Source organism: Rhinolophus hipposideros (genome assembly GCF_964194185.1).
Source record: "Rhinolophus hipposideros genome assembly, chromosome: X".
Taxonomy (NCBI): domain Eukaryota; kingdom Metazoa; phylum Chordata; class Mammalia; order Chiroptera; family Rhinolophidae; genus Rhinolophus; species Rhinolophus hipposideros.
The window spans coordinates 123153997-123172879 of NC_138046.1; the positions used below are offsets into that span (position 1 = coordinate 123153997).

The 18883-nt window shown below is 49.6% G+C and overlaps 1 protein-coding gene across 6 annotated transcripts in view; it reads left to right on the forward strand.

The window, feature by feature from the left end:
• The window catches only part of ANOS1 (anosmin 1), a 518012-nt gene that overhangs the window by 355941 nt on the left and 143188 nt on the right, over positions 1–18883 (forward strand). The window contains exon 5 of one of the 6 annotated variants that reach the window (XM_081042144.1): positions 944–1089. The exons of 2 other annotated variants lie outside the window; for them this stretch is intronic. Coding sequence is in view for 2 of the 4 variants with exons in the window: in XM_081042139.1 (XP_080898265.1) it covers positions 4856–5164 (309 nt within the window). In the remaining 2 variants the exon portion in view is untranslated. Of the gene's footprint in view, positions 1–943; positions 1090–4846; positions 5165–18883 lie in introns of those variants that run through there. 3 more of the 6 variants (XM_081042143.1, XM_081042139.1, XM_081042140.1) reach the window with 3 other exon arrangements.

Below are 18883 nucleotides of genomic sequence, written 5' to 3' on the forward strand. Positions count from 1 at the left end.
CAATTGTAACAGCTCCATACAATGTCAGAGGGGTAGCAGATTGGAGGAGAGGGGTTTTTACTTTGTGAGGGGTGTGAATGTTTATTACATTGTTTTGAACACCAGAAACTAATAAAAAAAAATCCCTGGGGTGGTATGCTGGGAGGGAAAAAGCGTTCACACTCCAGCTTAGCCATCACTATAGAGCTGATCCTTGAAACATGAAAATGCAACTTCCGATATATTTCATGTATTAGTAATTATTTTAATTTTAGTGATTACTGCAGTAACAGATTAAACCTTTAGAATGAGTCAACCTAGAATAGTTTGACTGCAGAAAAATGTATCACTAGTGGATGGTTTGGTGGTGATGGGGGAGGGGAGGGAATGGGCAGGGAGACCAATTCTTGAAAAGCAGTGGTAGCTCGATATGGTGTTGGCCGACAATTCTTTGTATATTTTGCAGGAAAAAAAGGCTTAAAGATGTAAGATGTTCTTTCGCACACACACGTAATAGCAACCACATTTCTAATACTGCTTAGTGGAATCTTAGCAACCGTTGGGGTGATGAATAAAAATAGTACCTCTACGCCTGCGTATGGTGCACCTGAAATGTTGTCTCGCTGAAGAGGAAAAGGTGTTCCCTGCCAGAGCTGTGTCCGGATAGAATGCGCACATTGCACGATTATCAAGGAAAGCAGATGATGGAAAAATGGATGAGAGTGTTCTTTTCTGAAGAGTGCAGTGTATATTCAGTGATCCTACACAAAAAGCTACATTTTTCCTTTGTAAAATGATTACATTGGCCATCAGGGATCAGGTCCGTACAGTACCGTAGAGCTTCCCTCTCGCCCCCGCATTCTTGCCTGAAATCATGTTACAAAAGAGGCAAATCTGATATTTATACATTCAGCTGTTAATGGCGTCCTTGCCCCCCATTTCACTATTTCCTTCTCTCCGTTAGCAGCTCTCTCCGTATTCCCTGGGTCGTTCATTCAAAGCTGAGCAGAGGGAATTGAGTCTGGAGGAGGAAAGCACAGTTAAAGAAGGAATCTAGAAGAAAGAATCTAGAAGAGCCCACTCCTGACAACTTAGACTGGCCATGTGAACGTGAGTATGGGCCCAGGCCCTACCAGGCAACCCTTCTTGCTTCTCTCCCATTTTCTTTTCAGCAAGTTCATTGCACTTTCTGAGAGAAGGTGTGTGGTATTGCATCATCAAATGAAAGCACCTCATCTGTGAGTTCCCTCCCCGTCACTGCATTGTTCCCAATAGCCCCTAACCAGTGATCTGGGACCGCATTTGGTTAGAGACTCATCATGCCATCAAATTAAAGTATTGGCTTCTCCAGTTTTGGAGAGACTGCTCCATGGGCGTATCGCTCAGAGAAAGCTCATTCTTGCTTCCTTCATATTTTATCCTTATCAGATGTCGCTGGAAAGCCTTTAAAAAGATTAGCCACTAGCCAAAAAAGCAATGAGTCTAAGAGAGTCTTGGGTAAACGTGTCAGAAAAATAACATACGTGTTTATTAAGAATGGATTGGTATGTCCAATCCACAGCAACACACAGACCTAAAAAAAGGTAATTTCAACAAAATGAGGTCATACATGTTTTTGAAAGCAAAGATTCTGCCCCGTTTTAATGGGGTGCATGTTTTCCCGATCAATTCCCTTTACACCAGTTTCTCGCTCACTTACTCCAGTATCACCTGAGGAAGGTGGTTTTCAAATATTGAGATGCCAGCGCCCTCCCCTACACGTTGACCCTTAATCTGGGGTCTGCTTTGAGCTGGTCCCCGGGGGGTTCTTAGTCTCTGCTAGGAAACAAACAAATAAACACAGATACCCTAAGTAAACTGCAAGGAAGAGCAGAGCTAACTTTTTGGAAACTGAGGCCAAGGGCTTTGTGTTGTGTTTCTTCTATAACTTCATCAAGACGGCCGCACATGCTGGTCTCTCTTTGATGACACCCCTACTGGTAAGACTGTCTGCTCTCCATGATCCATGTGTTTGTTGAACTCAAACTGAAGTCACCAGAAGGTTCATTCCTCGTCGAGACCAATTCCAATCATGGGGTTCAAGCCGACCTGGAGGAAAGACAAGCTAAGCCCTTTCTTCCTGACGCCCCAGGACGATTCCCACCAGTCCGTGTGTCCGGCATTCGTTCAACACACACTTCAAGTTGTCCCCTCACGTGATTGGCCTGCGTGACCTTAGGGTGAGGCTAAAGCAGGCCCCGCGGAAAGAGAACTTCCACGTGCTGACCCTTCTGGGCCATGGTGCATGAAACTGGGCGTGTGTGAGCAGAATAAAAAAACTACCTTGCAACTGTTCCTCTGACTTTACCAAAATATTTTGCTTTGAAAAGTTACTTTAAACGGCAATTAAAATGAATAACATGAAAAGGCCAGCATAATCAGAGAGGGTGTCTGTGACAATTCTAAAAGAAGCAATATAACCAGAAGTATTCTTTGAGTATATGTATAATGAGGTGGTCCAATCCACTGAACCGCCAGCTTTCTATTCAGCCAACTGCATGCTTGCTTGTGTGGTTTATTATAAAATGCATTGATTTACGGAAATGAATCTGCCATGGGGGTCCTATAGGTAGCACACACAGTGCTTTTAAAAAAAAAATTACAGTGATCCCTTTGGACATTTAAAAGCTGTTTTTAACAGGTTGCCATGCATGTCCTTACGATTTCCGTTTCTAGAATGTAAATTTCGTGAGATGCCCTGCAAAGTTATAAACCAAAGCTACCGTAAGAAAGTGTAGGCATTCAGAATATCCTTGACTTCACCAAGATCAGATATTTGTTTAACTTGAAATCTCTAAAACACTATGGAAGGATCTGCTACGGCCTTTGGAAGTGTCTTTTTTTTTTTTTTTAAATTCCCAAACAAGAGCGATAACATTTAGAAAACGATTCCTGTATTCAGACGTTACACTTTCTATTCATGGATATAAGGCTTTATCTTCAGCCACCTTCCCACTTGGGGTCACCGTTGGTCAGCTTCCTTCCTCTTGGTCTGTCTTAATTATGTGTAACGTACTTTGAAAAGATTTCTGTTGGCAGCTTTGGGCATCTTTTTAAACAAACTATTGAGCGCATGTGAGCTCACACCTAAATTTTCTCTGTTTCCGGCTGAGGCATAATATCGTCTTGCTGGGACCTACAGATGGGGCTGGCTACCCATCATTTGAACCTTGTTCGAAATGAAACTCTACATGGGGACACAAGGCACATGAAACCAAGTGTGGATCCTTCTAAGAGGGGGCCCTATAGGACTGTCAAGGTCACCCACCCATGAGGCCGGCGTCGCCCACAGAATGCTGGAATGCAATGATGGATCTGTTTTTTCATTCACTGAGAAACGTACTGAGCAATTCATGGTACTGGCCTTGCTGACTTGACTATGTGAAGACATGTCCACAGGAGATGAAGTGTTTGAAATCAAGACTCCTAGGTACAATAGGATAACTGTACAGAGCTGTCATCCTTTAACAGGACCATGTCCAAGTCGCAGAGTGGAAAGTGTGTATAAGAATAGGGGAAAGGGCTAGAAATTGGGAAAAGCTGTAGACTCTGCCGCCCAAAGAGGAATCGAGCCTTGTGGTGTGTGTGTGACAGGCCGATGCATGTAGATGCCTCGTCGTGTATGTGGGAATGTGTAAGCGCTCTTCTGTCTGACAACGTGCACAGGAGTGTCACCAGCTGCCCTGCACCTGAATGTGAGTGTGCATGAGTCTTTCTGACTCCATCGCATTACATAAACACCCCCATGCCCCAAGACAGCTTGCTCTGGGGTCTCCGCCTGCCAGTGGTCTGCAGCACTCACTTCCCATGGAGCTCAGGGAAGTAGATAGCTTTGTTACAGGTGGTGTGCTATATAACTGCCACCGTGTCCCTTTCCTTGGCATGGCCTTACCTGGGGAGGGAGGACATGTGGGGTGAAGGCGCATTGGAAAGATGAAAAGGGATGATGGGGTGGCAATTTCACTGCTGAAAAGGCTGAATCAAGAGGCTCGGGGCAAGTGTTGTACGAGCGGAAGAAAGAGTTTAGGAAAGATTTCAGCTTTGCATAACTTCCACCAGGAGAGGAGTGCCTGCTAGAAAAAGAGAGACCCAAGGAAACGACGTGTGGGGGTCCCTTTTAAACATTCACTGGCTGTATACTCAGATCCTGTCCCAGGTAGTAATAAGGAGGGAAGAAGGAATGCAGGAAGGACGGAAGGGAGGGATGGAAGCAGGAAGGAAGAGAGGAAGGAGTGCAGACAGGAAAGAAGAAATGAGAGAGCGAGAAAGGGAGGGGACCAACGTTAATGAAATGTTTCTGCCTGGTCTCTGTCTCGTCTGACGTCCATTTCAGTTCCGTTGCTTAGCTCTTACTCCTTTGGAACAGGGCAGTTGGAAATATGCGAAAGTATGAGCGCGGCTTGCACCCGGGGTAGGGATGGCAGAGGAACCTACGACTTAGGGGCGCCCCGTCCATCCTGCAGCAGCTGTGACGTCCTGGGGGGACTGAGACCTTCCCAAGACGGGGCCCGGCTTTGCTCTCACCTGACGTTTACCTGGATGAGGGACAAGGCGGCGACAGGAGGGAGCAAATGCAGTCGGTGGGGACGGGGGGCCGCGTGGGAGACCGACCACCCCAGCAGGGCGCAGAGGGGGCACCCGGTGCGCCGTGTCGCCGTGTCGCCCGCCCTCGGAGCGCCCGGGCTGGAAGCGGGGAGACCTGCCCACGGCCCTCCGCCCGGCCCCCCTGCCACTCACGTTCCCTGCAGCCAATGGCGCGGCCGCCTGTCACCCTCACCCCACCCCCGGAGGCCGCGCAGGGAGGGAGGTCGGCTGGGAGCGCAGGGGCTGGAGTTGAATGATTGAACTTTGCAGCGGAGTTGCGGTGGCCGCGAGGTGCCCGGCAGCGCGGCCCCGGCGCGGAGCTGGGAGCCTCGGCCCGCGCCCCCGACCCGCAGCCATGGTGCCCGGGGCGCCCGGGGCCGCCCTGAGCCTGTGCCTCTGGCTGGCGGCCTCCGGGGGCTGCCTGGCTGCCGGCCCCGGAGCGGCTGCCGCTCGGCGGCTGGACGAGTCGCTGTCGGCCGGGAGCGTCCAGCGCGCCCGCTGCGCGTCCAGATGCCTCAGCCTGCAGATCACGCGCATCTCCGCCTTCGTCCAGCACTTCCAGGTACGCGCGCCCCGGCTCCGCGCGCAGACTTCCCGCCCCTCCGCGTGGACCTACACTCGGGGCGTGCACCCTCCTGGCGGCCCCCTCGGTGCTCCCGAGAGGGAAAAGAAGGCTGCCCCCTGTTCCCCAAGTCCCCTCTTCCCAGCGGCCGGCCACAGGCGTTAGCCCCGGGAGCGCACTCCCAGGGGCGGTGGGGGTGCGCTGCCTCAGTTTCCCGCGACTTGGGAGCGCGGCGGGGGCTCGGGGCTGGGGGCTGGTGGCGAGTCCCGCGAACTCCGGGCGCTGCCCACACAGCGGGCGAGGCGCGCCCGGGGACCCGCGCGACGTGCCCAGCCCCGCAGGTGCCCGCGGGCCGCATCTGTGCAGCGAAGCGTCTTCCATGGGGCCAGAGGCTCGGGCCCACCCTCCGGGCCCCAGGCAGCGCGTTTCAGTCACGCCGGGTGTCCCAGCGTGTGTGTCGGGGCGGGCCGTGGTGGCGGCGGCGGGGCGCGCCCCAATTCGGAGCCCAAAGCTTCCAGGTCTTGCCAGGGACCAGCGCGGAGAATAAGGGAAGCGAAGCAGGGGGTACGGGACTCGAGAAGGCGGTGTCTGGGTGCTCCGCGGAGTCCTGGGGTCCCTGTGTGCCCTGCCCTCGTAGCTTGGGGGTGGGCGAGCGCTTGTGGGGACGAGGGTATGTAAGAGGTCCACGGAGAGGCACGCTTGGCGCCTGTGGAGGGGTCCACAGGGCGAGGACCCCCGCGGGACCTGCGTAGGAACCGGGGCTGCAGGGCGCGGGGGCGCGCGGGGGTCGCTCCCCGGCCCCGCGGAGGCGCGGCGCGCAGCTGCCTTCCCCAGTGGCTCCGAGAGCGCGCCCTCTGAGGTCCTTGGCGCAGACACCTTATTCCTGTCGTCTGCCATCCTGCTCTCCCCGGGTCTTCCCGCCTCCATCCCCAGCTGCTCACCAGTTCTAAGACCCCAACTTCTCGCCGCAGGAGGGAAAACCGCGGAGGCCAGAAGGAGACGGGGTGGTAGGGTGGGAGCGTCTCCTTAGGGGTTTCTAAGCTCAGCCCTCTGTCCTTAAGAAATACCCTGGGCGCGGGGAAGGGGACCTTCCCAGGGGCCTGGGAATTACGCTGCGAGAGGAGACGGTTGCAACGACGATGGAGTTTGGGACGCATCTCCCCGTGAGCTTCGGGAGTGTGCACACTGGCGTGACAGCTGGGGAGACACCTCGCGTCGCACTCAAAGTTGGGAGCTTAGGCGACTGACGCAGCTCGCGAAGTGGGCCTGTGCGGTTCAGTTGGTTCCCCAAGAAGCAGCGTCTAGCTGGTTTCAGAGCAGTTGGCAGCCCTGCGGCCCTTCTGGGTCCTGGGGAAGGGAACACCGATGGCTCGTCTCCCGGGGTGAAATTACGCGGACATCCTGGAGAGGGCCCCTGCCCAGCCACCTGGTGTCAACACTGCGCTGCCCTGCAAGTAACCCTCCGGGGAAGATGCTACAGGATCGTTTAAACAACAACAGGAAGAAAACACATCAAAACAGGGAAGCCCATTCCTGGGAGAAAGAGTACCTTTTTTCTTTTTAGTGCATTGTCAGTTGCTGTAATTTATTTGTTTTACAGTTTCAGCGGCTAAAGAAGCAGTTCAGATCAAGCCAAGTCCCATGAAAGGCTTTTCTTGTGGTCTCTTGGCATGATTTCTCTTTGGAAGAAAAACTGCTGACAGAATACACATTGCCAGACAATCCTGATTACATTTTAATTAGCTGCAAATTACTCAGTTAGGACTTAATAACTGCTGCTTTTGCAATCAATTGCAAAGCCACTCTCGGAGGGTTAACCCTACCTGTAATGCCTACCTGATTTATCGAAATCGCAGGGATTAAGGCTTTCTTAAGATTTAAAAAGACAGCAGCACGCTCACCTTATAAAATCCCAAGCTTCCCTTTTAAAAATAATTGGGAGTACATGGAAGAATGAGCCGCAGCCAACTCATTACACTGCATGTGGTGTTTATTAAAGGGCGGGAAAGGCTGGGCCACAGGACGCTTTTGGAAGCTCTCCTTTTATCAGGGTCACCCCACCCCACCCACTTGTGCGTACAAACTGAAGCAGAAGGCTGTTTCTGCAGCAGCCGCTGGTTTCCAACGTCTGTTCCACAGTTCTGGGCTTCTTTGGAAGGATGGAAGCAGACTTGCCTCCATCCTTGAGGCCACCTGGGTGTGTAGACTCAGGTGTGAGGGCCACCAGGCCTTGGCTAGGAAGAACCCAGCCTGTACAGTGTATGGCGTAGACAGAGGACTGCCTTGGGCCGTGGCCTGCGTACTGCAAAGGAGGCTGGCGTTGAATGGTCTCCCCCCCCCCAATACATGCATTTTGCACGTCTCCAAGGCCTGCCTCCCAGCGTGGAGGTCCGTAGGTCCATGGTGCAGACCCGGTGCCTCCACCTCTGCAGGGCTGCGCCGGCCTCACCGTGGGCCATTGGCTGTCAACCAGTCCTTTAAGCACAGGCTCTTCATACTGTTGTGCGTACAGGTAGGGGTGGGGATGGGCGACCCCTGAGTTATCCGGCACCTACAGCCCTGACCTGCAGGAGCTTAGAATTCCCTCCTGAATGGGAGATGGAGGCTGAACTGCATCCTTTCACTACTGACTGCTGCTCCCACTCATGAAAAGAAACAGGATAAGGGAGCCCCTCACAGGTTATCAGCAGCCAGCTCGTGATGCAGGGCCCAGGTACCCGGCACATGATCGGCCCAACTTCATGCACATCACATGTACCTGTGGTTACACTCCTGCCAGCGGAGGCGGGTGGGAAGGACATCCCTTTACCAGTGGGATGAAGGTGAGGTGTGGGCTGTGGGTGTGGAGCAGGGACGTGGCCTTGGAGCCAGGCACACGTGCTGTGCACCGAGGCAGAGGGGTGGCTTGGGGCTGTCCACCGTCCAGCCCTTCCTGTGTCCCCTGGGGGACCAGTAGCTGCCCGGCGATCGTAATACGTGTTGCGGGTAATGAGAGTAGTGATATTAATGTGTGGATACTCATTGGAACATTCCTAACAACCAGTCCCTTTTCTGGGTGTCTTGCTCTCTTAATCCTTACAATAACCACGGGAGGGAGAGGAAGGCACACCTTTCCTACAGCGGATAAGGAAAGGAGACGCCGAGAAGGCAGCTAATCTATGTCACACAGCTAATACGTAGATGGTGGACCTGGGTTCCCAGTAAGGGCAGCTACCGGTTTGTGGGGGGGTTTGTTTTTAATTTTAGGATTTTATGGGTTAGTTGGTTAATTTACTTCAGGACTGACTACCCGATTTTTGGGACCCGGTGCCATATGAAAACCCGTGGTCGGTCCATCGGTCAAAGCGCAAGGATAAAAAGTGTTGTTAAAGGAACTAAAATGTAAAACTTTCTCCTTTCTTCTGTGGCCCTTCTCTCTCGACGTGTCCTGGTGTTTTAAAGTTATTGGTATAGACTTCACCGTTTATGTTGAGCAGTGCCAGCAAATGTCGGCGCGTTCCATCTGTATGCAGAATCACCAGCGTTACACAATTTGGATTTTCTCCCTCCTCTCTGGAGGGTGACTTGAGATGGCCAGAAGGACAAGCAGAAACCAGAATCAGGAAGGTGGGAAGGAGCAAGCGAGGGACCCCACCCCCAAAGTGCCCAATGTATGGTGTGGCCAATGGGCGCCCCACAAAGGTATCTTGCAGGATGTGTGTAGACCTGCGTAGGTATCGGGGGCCTGGCGTGCACACGTTTGCTCAGGCATGACACTTGCCCGGTGCCCTATTCTGCCGTCACCGGACCAATGCATTGCACTTTGTTCTAGATGGGTCCTCGGGAAGTTGAGCTATGGGTCTCCCCCTCCTACTGCTCAACCCATAGCAGACAGACAACCCCCAAGTGTGTTTCAGCCTCCTCGCTGGATGCAAGTTGGTACATGCATCAAGGATGGGTGATAGGCTTCTATCCGTGGACTCTTGGACTCTGGCCAGCCACCCACCCCACAGCGGGGTGCTGCCAGCATGGGAAGAGGACAGCCCCCACCAGATCTGGGGTACTTCGCGGCATGCATTTTCAACCCGGCCCTTCTGGCACCCACACCCAGATCCCTGCAGGGGGCAGAGTGTGACAGTCATTTGAGGCGAGGAGTGAGGCGGGAGAGGCTGGGTGAGGGTGGGGTGCCAGGGGCCAGGGGCTGGGGAGCCAAGCACCTGTCCTGAGGAGGAGAGGGGGCAGTGAGAGGCAGCAGGATCTCCAAGCCCCCAGAACACGGCCCAGTATTCCGTCAGACTCCACGTACAGAGTACAAACTCAAAGGTGAAAATCATTAAGAATTTCAACATGGTGGGCACGGCGCGCTAGCCCCCAGGGGCCACGTGCACTGTCCCTTGTCCGTGAAGCCAGCCTTGGTTTACGTTTCGTATGTGAAGGGTGCAGAGCTCTGGGAAGGGGTTGGACCCACTCTGCCTGGCGGTCCCACACAGGGATGGCTGCAGGTTGCCCAGGTATGCTCACTTGGGAACAGCCTTCCCTGCACTTATTTTCTCAGCATCACTAGAAGATGAAAGAAGAGGGAAAGGAGGGAGGTGGTGCCTGTAACCGCTCCGTGTCTTCCTAGGCGAATCCCACTTCGCGTGGGAGTGACCCCCTCTCTGGTGCTAGCTGGACATTCCTCATGGAGACCCCTCCTGCCTCCGTGACCCAAGGGAGCTGCATCTCGCAGCTCAGGGACAGACTCACCCCGCGAAGGGTCAGCACACCTGCCACTCGCTCTTTGCCTGCCTGTGTTTTCTCAAAGGCCGCTCGTGAGAATCAGGCTGGAGGGAAACAGCAGTCTGTGTGCAGTGGACGAGGGAGACTATGACTCTTTCTTGGCCAGAATTCGGGAGTGCACAGGGAAGAAGTGCGTGGAATTTTGTTGGAAGATAAGTGGCAGGTTGCCGGCAGGCTCGGCCCTTCATTCTAGAATTCTATTAGTGTTAAGAGGTTCTTGCCAACTGGGACATTTTTCACGCCGTGAAGTACCTCCGATAGGCTTCTCTAGGTAGCCGATTAGAGATCAGAGGTTTCCCCCGGCGGTAATGGGGAGCTGTTTGTTTTGGCAAAAGAGAGAACTAAGCTGGTGATTAGTTCCTTCCACTCAGAAGACCAGTCTCTCCTCCAAGAAAAAGTAAACAAACAATTAAGGCATCAGAAACCCGTAGCAGCCACAAATCCGCCCCAGGCTCCGAGAGTTTTGGAGGAGAGATTTGTGGCGTGTCTCTCCAGCGCTGCGGTGTCATGTGCCCTGCCGTGAGTTTTCAGTTATATTCCTGGGTGGCCGGGCCTTTTGAGAGTCCCTGGGGATAAAGGCCAGCCTCAGGTCTGGCCATCATCGTCCCTCGTGTGGGTCACTGGCTGTGTTTCTAAGAAATTTCTGACTTTTGACCCACAAGAAACATTAGGTTCCTCATGGTGGCACATTTTGATGTTTTTAATATATTATTAGTTTTTTTCCCTTGTACGTGATTCAAAAGCCCATCTCACTGTGACTGTGGTGGAACATTTTAAAAACACATTAGAAAACAGTTCTGGAGTTGTTCATTTCTGTGCCCTCTATCATTCCAGGGGAAATACAGATTGCTATGTTGTATATGTTTATGTATGTTTAAATGGGTGTACATCTGTGATACAGTGTATACATGTATGTGTGTTTGGAGGCCTCTGTTAAAAAGTTACTGTTACCTGGTGCAACTGTTTTGACTTTAAAAAACTTAACTGTCAATGAGGGGGTTATTGCATTTCTTTGAAATGGATTCCCCAGATCAACTGTGCAACCTACCGTTGTGTGTTTCAGTGCCTGAGTATAAAACTTTAGGGTTAGGTAAAGTTACGAACGTGTTCCTGGGTACCTGCCGGCACTAACTCAGAAATGGAGAGGTTCCCATATATCACTTGGCCTGGTTTGCTGGAAATCTGACTCTTCCACAGTTTTGAGGGTGGGGGCTTGCAATAATCAGTGAAACAGGTCTGTATTATTGAAAGACATTTTTGTGTATGAAAAATAGGACAGGGGTCATTGCAACTGCCCCATTGCGATGCCTTGTGCAAATTATTGTATAACTTGTATGAATAGTTTTGGTGCTTTGTCTAAGCACTTCCCAAGTGGGCCACCTCTCAACTTTCCCAGTGCACCTCCCTGAGACCCCGTAGTTTGCAAGTGTGTCGTCCATCAACATATGGCACTTATTAAATAGGACCTAGTTTTCTTCTTTGCATTAATCAAAGACATGCCTAACTCTTGCAAGCTTCGGATCAGCACGCGGGCTCCCGCGTGGCCAGAGTAGACTGGTAAGTGGATGTTCTTGGAATTTTAGTTGTCTTTGCACCTTCACCTTAGGAAAACGTGCTATTTCTTTCGGAGTCTCTGAAATGTTGAAAATAGGTTGTAGGCACCAGTTCCCTCTCCGGAGATGCTTTTCGTGACCTGTCCCTTGCCCCGCCAAGCGCCGGCTCCTGTATCAGCTGCTAATGGCTTACAGCTGCTCCCCATTAGAGATTGACCTTTGGCCTTTGGGTACCATCTTGCCAGCAAGGCAATGTGTCCTCCCTCTTGATGAGGCCACATCATGACCGTGGGCTCACTGCTGAGGGGATACAGGAGGGCAGCCCCTTGCTGGGGTCTGCTCCTCTCGTTCAGTTGGTGCTCAGGGCTGGGGATCAGGCTCATGCACGTTTCCGTCTGAGGCCACATCCCCACTCAGCTCAATCTTTTGCTTCCTTCCCTCCTCTTGCACTGACAGCGGCCCCCCAATATATCACACGCACACACACCCCTGCTTCTCGGGAAACCCAGTCTCCACCTCTGCTTCTCAGAAACCCGATGTCAGACACCTACCTTCAGAGACACCTGATCTCATTGGACAGTTTTGTTTTTCCGATTAGACATTTGCTGCTTGTACACATGACACGTTCGAGCACGTGCAGGGCGTAGGGAGAAGTAAAAAGAGAGCCCAGCCTTCACGACTCCACTCAGACTTCTCTCACCATCCCCGTCGTACACATCTGGAGAGTGGATACAAATTTGAAAAAGTCCTAAGTGAAGAAACTTAGAGTCAGATTTCCTGTGATTTGAACTTAGTTTCCATCTCCTGGGGATTCCAGTAAAAAAAAAATAAAAAAATGATTTCAAATCCTGAGCCCAGTATATGAGCCCATCATGTCCTTCGCCGTATAGAACTAAGTGAAATGTGAAAAAGATAAGACTCCTTAAAGCCGGTTTGAAATAGCGGTATGCGAGGTGGGCAGTTGGCACTCGGGGGACATCTGGCAGGTAGTGGGGAGAGGGCAGTGACTTCATGTGTTAACCAACTTTGGACGTACTCAGCCGCCAACCAGGCAACCCACACCCCAGGACCTAGAGTCCCCTCGGGCATGGTTTCAAAATGCTGAGCAGAGGTACTTTCCCCACTGGGGGAGAAGGCCCAAGGAAAGTGGGTATGTCCTGCTAGCCAATAAGCAAAGAAAGGAATATGGGAACAGCATTCACGGCTCATTTTCATGTAAATTACCGACTGTACATGCTGGATCTGTTGTCCCCCTTTCCCCATTTTTAAAAGCAGTACTTTAATCACTTCCGTTTATTTCTTCTAATATTGATGGATTGCTACAATGTCAAAGATAAGACTCACGAGGGGCTCAGACGTGTGAAACAGAGACCCTCAGTCCACAAGTGACTGTGAAAATACAGTCGTTTGTATGACATCTCCGAGGAGGGGGCTTAGCCTTTTAGGCAAAGTGTCCTGGGGGAGGTGACATTTGAGCTGAACCTGAAAAGCGGGGTGACTCTACCCTAGGACAACCAGCAGGAATAAAGCAGCATCTTGCGACAGCTTGGTCTGTCTGTTGGGGACCCCGTGGCTTTTGTGGACATGCCCCAGCCCCTCAGCTTGCAGCCAGGCTTTGGGGGACCTCTCCGTGGGAGCTGTCACAAAGCTTAACCTGCCGGGCAGGTTAACTGGAGGTCATCCTACTCGGAAGTGTGTCTCCAGTTATCCTTCCACTTGTGAATTTGTGGGGTTGGACCCACAGTAAGAAACTCTGCTGAAGTACAGAGCCCCGGTATTGGTATTTCGCATTGCGTTTTGTAATGCCTTGGTGTTGACAAACTAGTTTCGCATAAAACATCGAGTTGACCTTCACACCAATTCTGTGAGGTCAACAGTGTTATTTCTCTTTCACAGATAAAAAAGAAAAGGAAGGCCTGGAAGGGAGATAACCAAGGCTTCATGGCAGAAACGCAAGCCCTCTTTGTCATAGTTCCAAATATTTATATGAAACGAACCCGCTTTTTCAGGATATTAACCGTAAGAGGAGACAAATATCAACTGTGATAAGAGTCGAATCTCACAGAGTTTTGGGGGAAATAGTCCTACATTTCTCAGTCTCTCATTGGCTCCTGGAGACACTACTGACTCAGGGCGACACGATTATGGGTAGAAAGGTTGCTGGTTGACAGAAAAAGCTTTGCAAAATATCAGGCCGCCAACACTCTCCCCTGTCCATTTACGTGCTCAAATCCTGCTTCCACCAGTAAGAACCTTCAAGCACGCTCCTCTTTCTGGTATTTTAGGTTCTGGGGACCCCGTGGGAGACGTGCGTCCTGTTCTGAAGACAATTTTTTTAATTTGTAAAATGGGGAGAGACAGGTATTGAAGCAAATAGTTGCCAAGAGTTGTGGAAGGGAAGAAAGAAGCTATGATAATTAGGAATCACCTTCTAAATCTCTCTGTGGAATGAATTCACCTGTTATTGTAAGTTCTCTGAGGCAGAGGTTTTTCTTTTTTCCCCTCTTACAAATGGATTTTGTTTCGGTCCACCCACATTTCCACTTGTCTGACAAAATAGCCGAGTGTCATTCTGATCGTTGAAGAAATTCCCCACGAACAGCTGGACTCCTGGATGTCGCAGATGTGTTTGTTGTCTGGGAATAACAGGAGACTCGGTGCTTCAGCCTTGAATTTCAGCCTTGGCTCCACTGCTGTTAATTGTAGTGCTTTTGCATGAGACAGTTCCGTCCAAGGACTGGGTGTGCCTTATACGCTTACTTCGTTTCCTTTTGTTTTGCTTTGGGACTGTGTGTAAGTGTTTACACGTTTTGATTCTTTCCAGCATCTCTGTAAGATATAAAAATTGGACCATGAGGAATTCTGAGAGTAGGAGAATTTAGAAATTTCTCAAGTCTGCACATGAAAAGAAAATGGTGATGACTTGGGGTTCTTTAATCCCCAAAGTGCGAAAATCTATCCTTCGACGAATCTGAGAAACAATAGCCACCAAGAGGAAAAAAGAAAGCGAACCGAAACTCTTAATTCAAAGTCTACTTATCCTTTTGCTTTAATTTGTAACTTTTGTCATTTCACAAGTTATTCACTGTCCAAGCTGATAATGTCCTGCCAACTTGAGAAAATAATGTTCTGTTAGAGTGACCACAAAATATATAATTCTGTCTTTCATATTGCCTTTTTTCTTTGAAAGAGAAGGCAGCTTCTGTGTCACCACTGAAAAAGCCATACATGTACGGCGATAAGAACCTTTATTTTAGGAAAGTGCATTTTCCAAACTGTCTCGTGCAAGATCATCGGAGAGAAAGGCAAGTTTCCCCTCAGTATAGTCCCCAGTTATGACTGACGACGTTTAAAATTTCATAGCTGGTTCCAGCCAAAGAAGTGACAACTTCCTAACTCCAGAAATGAAAACATAAAACAGAGAGCGCATTTAATGGAATGTGAAACATGAATTCTGCAAAGTAATTCATCTCCTTCCACCACTGTCATTCATCACCCCAATGCTTGGGACAAGAGAAATGATGGGAACTCATTTACTTCTGTAGTTTAGGGATGTGTTCTCCATATTTTGTTTTCAGTTTACATCTTTTCCCCCCCAATCCACTATAATCTGCACTAATATTTCATGTTGGAAACACATGCCATTATTCTTGGTGTTTCTCCCTCCCTCCAATGCAAATGCCAGACTTATCTAAAGACAAACCAGATGGGCTATATTCTTATTTGGGAGTTGACTGACAACGTCTCTAAAAGAAAGGCTGAAATAGTTGAGAAAGTCTAAAAGCAAACCAGAATAAAGCATTCCGAGTGAAGGTGATTTGACCTATTCACAAGTCCCTATGGGGTTAGTATAAACGAGTCATTTGCGGTAAATTTATCAACTCTTGTTTAATTCTCTAATAACCCATAATTGAGAGAGACAGCCCTTCCTAGACTTAAATACGTGTCTCAGCTGCTGTCTTTAATCACCTACGCCCCGGGAAGTAATAGCACTCTTTTGAAACTTATACTGGTGGCTATACTTTGGGGACAGGAAAGAAAATTGACAAAGACTTGCAAACCCGAAACAACCGAGAGAGAGATTTTGGAGAGGACACACATCTTCCAATGACGTGTCCCCTGGTCCCCTGGACAGGTTTCCAAGTGCTGTGATAGTAACCAAAGATGCCGAGCAGCCTTGGCGTTTCAGGGCCGCGAGCGTGCTTTGCAACCAGTAGGCTCAATCATCCTATTTTCATCATCCCCCCACGTCCCGAGAATTCTCTGTGCAGAGACTGTCTGTTGAGAGCCTCAGATTTCCATGCAGCCCTGCCTGCTAAGCTACTTGTTTTGTCTTGCTCAGTGATGACTGCCCCTCAGTCAATGGCCACTGCCCAGTGACTAGAGTTTTGTACACCACAGAGCACTAACCAGCCCTCTGGACCTCAGATGGTGCTGACCCATCGCTGTGTGAGGTCCTGCCGTAGCCATGACTGAAATAGAGAGGAAGTCGCACACGGCATGAAAGCATACACTCAGGGCTTGCTTGTCGCCTCGAAATAAGTCTCTGGACAAGAAGAAGGCCACGTTCAGGCAGAAGTCACAGGTTGCCGTCAGAAAGGGTGAGGAGATATTAATACTAGGTGACAGGTGGCTGTGAAAGCGTTTTGGTGACTGGGATTCGTTTTAATTTCTTCAGAGGCAAGGAAGTGCAGACACTAAGACGTCCGTTAAGAGGACGTCTTACCATTCACAATAGTCACCGTGCGAAGGTGGGTACTTTGTGTCCCATTTTCTCTTCCATGTCTTGGCCTGTAGAATAACAACTTTGCCTTTCAAATCTAAAATGCCGGCCCCCCAGGTTCCTTGCTTACTTCTTGAGACAGTACCTGCTCAGCGGAGGTTTCCAGCATCTCTCCAACATCCATTGGAATAGAAGTGCGTTCTCGCTCCCTTTCTCTCGCCTGCTTCTCTCCTTTCCCTACACGCCCCTGGCTCCCGCTCTCCCTCTTCCGTCCCTTCCCGCTCTCTTTCTTTATTTTGACATTTGGCCGTGGCCTTTCGAAAGCGGCACAGCCAAACTCATTTGCTGATCATTCCAGAAACGGCCCACATCTGGGAACTTAAGTTCCCATCGGGCCAGAATCTAAAAGAAAGAAGGGAACATCATTTTTGTTGTTGTTGTTTCCACATTTTTGTGTCCAGACTTACGAGATGATGTCCTCACAGCTGCAAAGAAATTTTTAAAAAAATTCTGGACAGAAGCTATTCGTTGCTTGAGTATCACATTCGCCACAGAAAAACACATTTAGAGGTAAGAATAGACTCCACTTGTATTTTGATCTTTCTGTTAGTTAGGAAGCATGGATTTGTATGATGTTTTTAACCTATTTTTAATAGGGCAGGATTTGTATTCTCTTGTCCCATTATGACTCTACAATATTGGGGGGCGGGGAAAGGAGGTGGTTCCTTCTTATTTGAATGACCATGGGAAACGAGAGCTAAAATTTTATTTCCCTATATATGTACATGTGTGTTATCCAAATGTGTGTAGTTGGGGGTTTGTCAGTCTTGGCTCTGCACGCATTTGGGGCCAGATTTTTCCTTGTGGGGGACTGTCCCCCACACTGTAGGATGTTTAGCAGCGACCCTGTCTCTATCCTCCAGATGCCGTCTAGTAGCGTCCGTCCCACCCTCAGTAATGACAGAAAACAAAACAAAACAGAAAAACTCCAGACACTGCCATATGTGTCACGGAGTGAAAGCATCCTGTTGAAAACCGCTGGTTTGGTTCGATCTCTTTCCACTGTACGTCTCTCTGGCTGTATGTGTGTCCAGTTCCATATCTGAATTTAGACGTGCAGATGTACGTGTAAACGTCCGAGGGGTGATTCTTTTGTGGCACATTCAGCTATCTTCACTGAAACAATAAACTGAAACAATGGACTCCGACATACCACCCAATAAGTGGGCTGCATAAACAGTGTTCTCCTTCCCTTACAATTAGGGAGTTGGGAAAGGCGCCCGTTTATATCTCCATTTGAGAATGTGGGAACAAATTTAAGGCACTTGTTTCTATGACATGCAATGAGAAAAAGTGCTTTCGCGTCCATGCTCTGGCAGACAGCCTTCCGAATGGAAACAACTGAATCTCTGTTTTTACAAGGCTGGTGCTACAGACACGTCCGGGCTTTTGCAGGTGTGAGAATCATAGGAGAAAATTGTGGTTTTTTTTGTAGCCATGAGCAGACTCATTTAAAATTGATCCTGTCATATCTTTTCCTTTAAATATTTGATATATATATATATATATATATATATATATATATATATATGTACTGGGGGTGCCAAAAAGCGTATACAAATGGACACTTTAAATGAGCAGACTCATTTAAAATTGATCCTGTCATATCTTTTCCTTTAAATATTTGATATATATATGTACTGGGGGTGCCAAAAAGCGTATACAAATGGACACTTTGGTCAATGTTGCTCACGCAGGAGTTCACCGTCATCAGAAGTATCTGGACGCTGATGGGAACCTCTTTGAGCACCTCTTGTCATTGCAGAAGTCACATGTGACTTGTGTTCCTCTTTTGTTATCGGTATATATTGAGCATTACAGTTTTAATAATTTTTTCCTTTCTTAAAATGTGTATACATGTTTTTGGCACCCTCTGGATAGGTGTGTTTTTTAATTTGGTGAGCCAAAGATCTGCTCTCCTTGGAAATCTTTGCAAGTAGACTTCTTTTCCTGTTAGAAAACTTTTGTTCTGAGAAAAGTGCTGAGCTTTCTTCCGGGCCACGGGTGGGCTCTTTTCCACGTGTCCTCCCCTGGAAGGAGCTGGAGGTGGTAGCCCCATTGCATCTACTTCTGCCACGATGTGTGCGCCTGACTCCGAGCGGAAGCTCACACGCGGGGAGCTCTCCAGAAGAGCTGCCCGTTGTTATTCAGACGAGGTCGGCACAGAGTGAGTGCTTGGGGCTGCAGGTCCTGGGGTGCCGAGATGAAGAGCGGGTTCCCCTCCATGCTCAGCAGCACGTCACCGTCTGATCTGAGAGGCAATACTAGGTCATGGAAACAACCTGATTCAAAAATGGGCCAAAGACCTCAATGGACACCTCACCGAGAATATATACGATGAAACGAGCACATGCAAGTATGTGCGACACCATGTGTCAAACGACAGTGAGATATATGACACACCTCCTAGAATGGCCGTAATCCAGGATACTGACGGCACCAAATGCTGGCGGGGGTGTGGAACCACAGGAACTCTCGTTCATCGCTGGTGGGGGTGCCACGGTGCAGCCACTTGGGAGGACAGTTTGGTGGCTTCTCACAAAACTAAACACACTGTCACCATTTCATGCAGGAGTCATGCTCCTTGGTATTCATCCGAAGGAGTTGAAAACTTGTGTCCACACA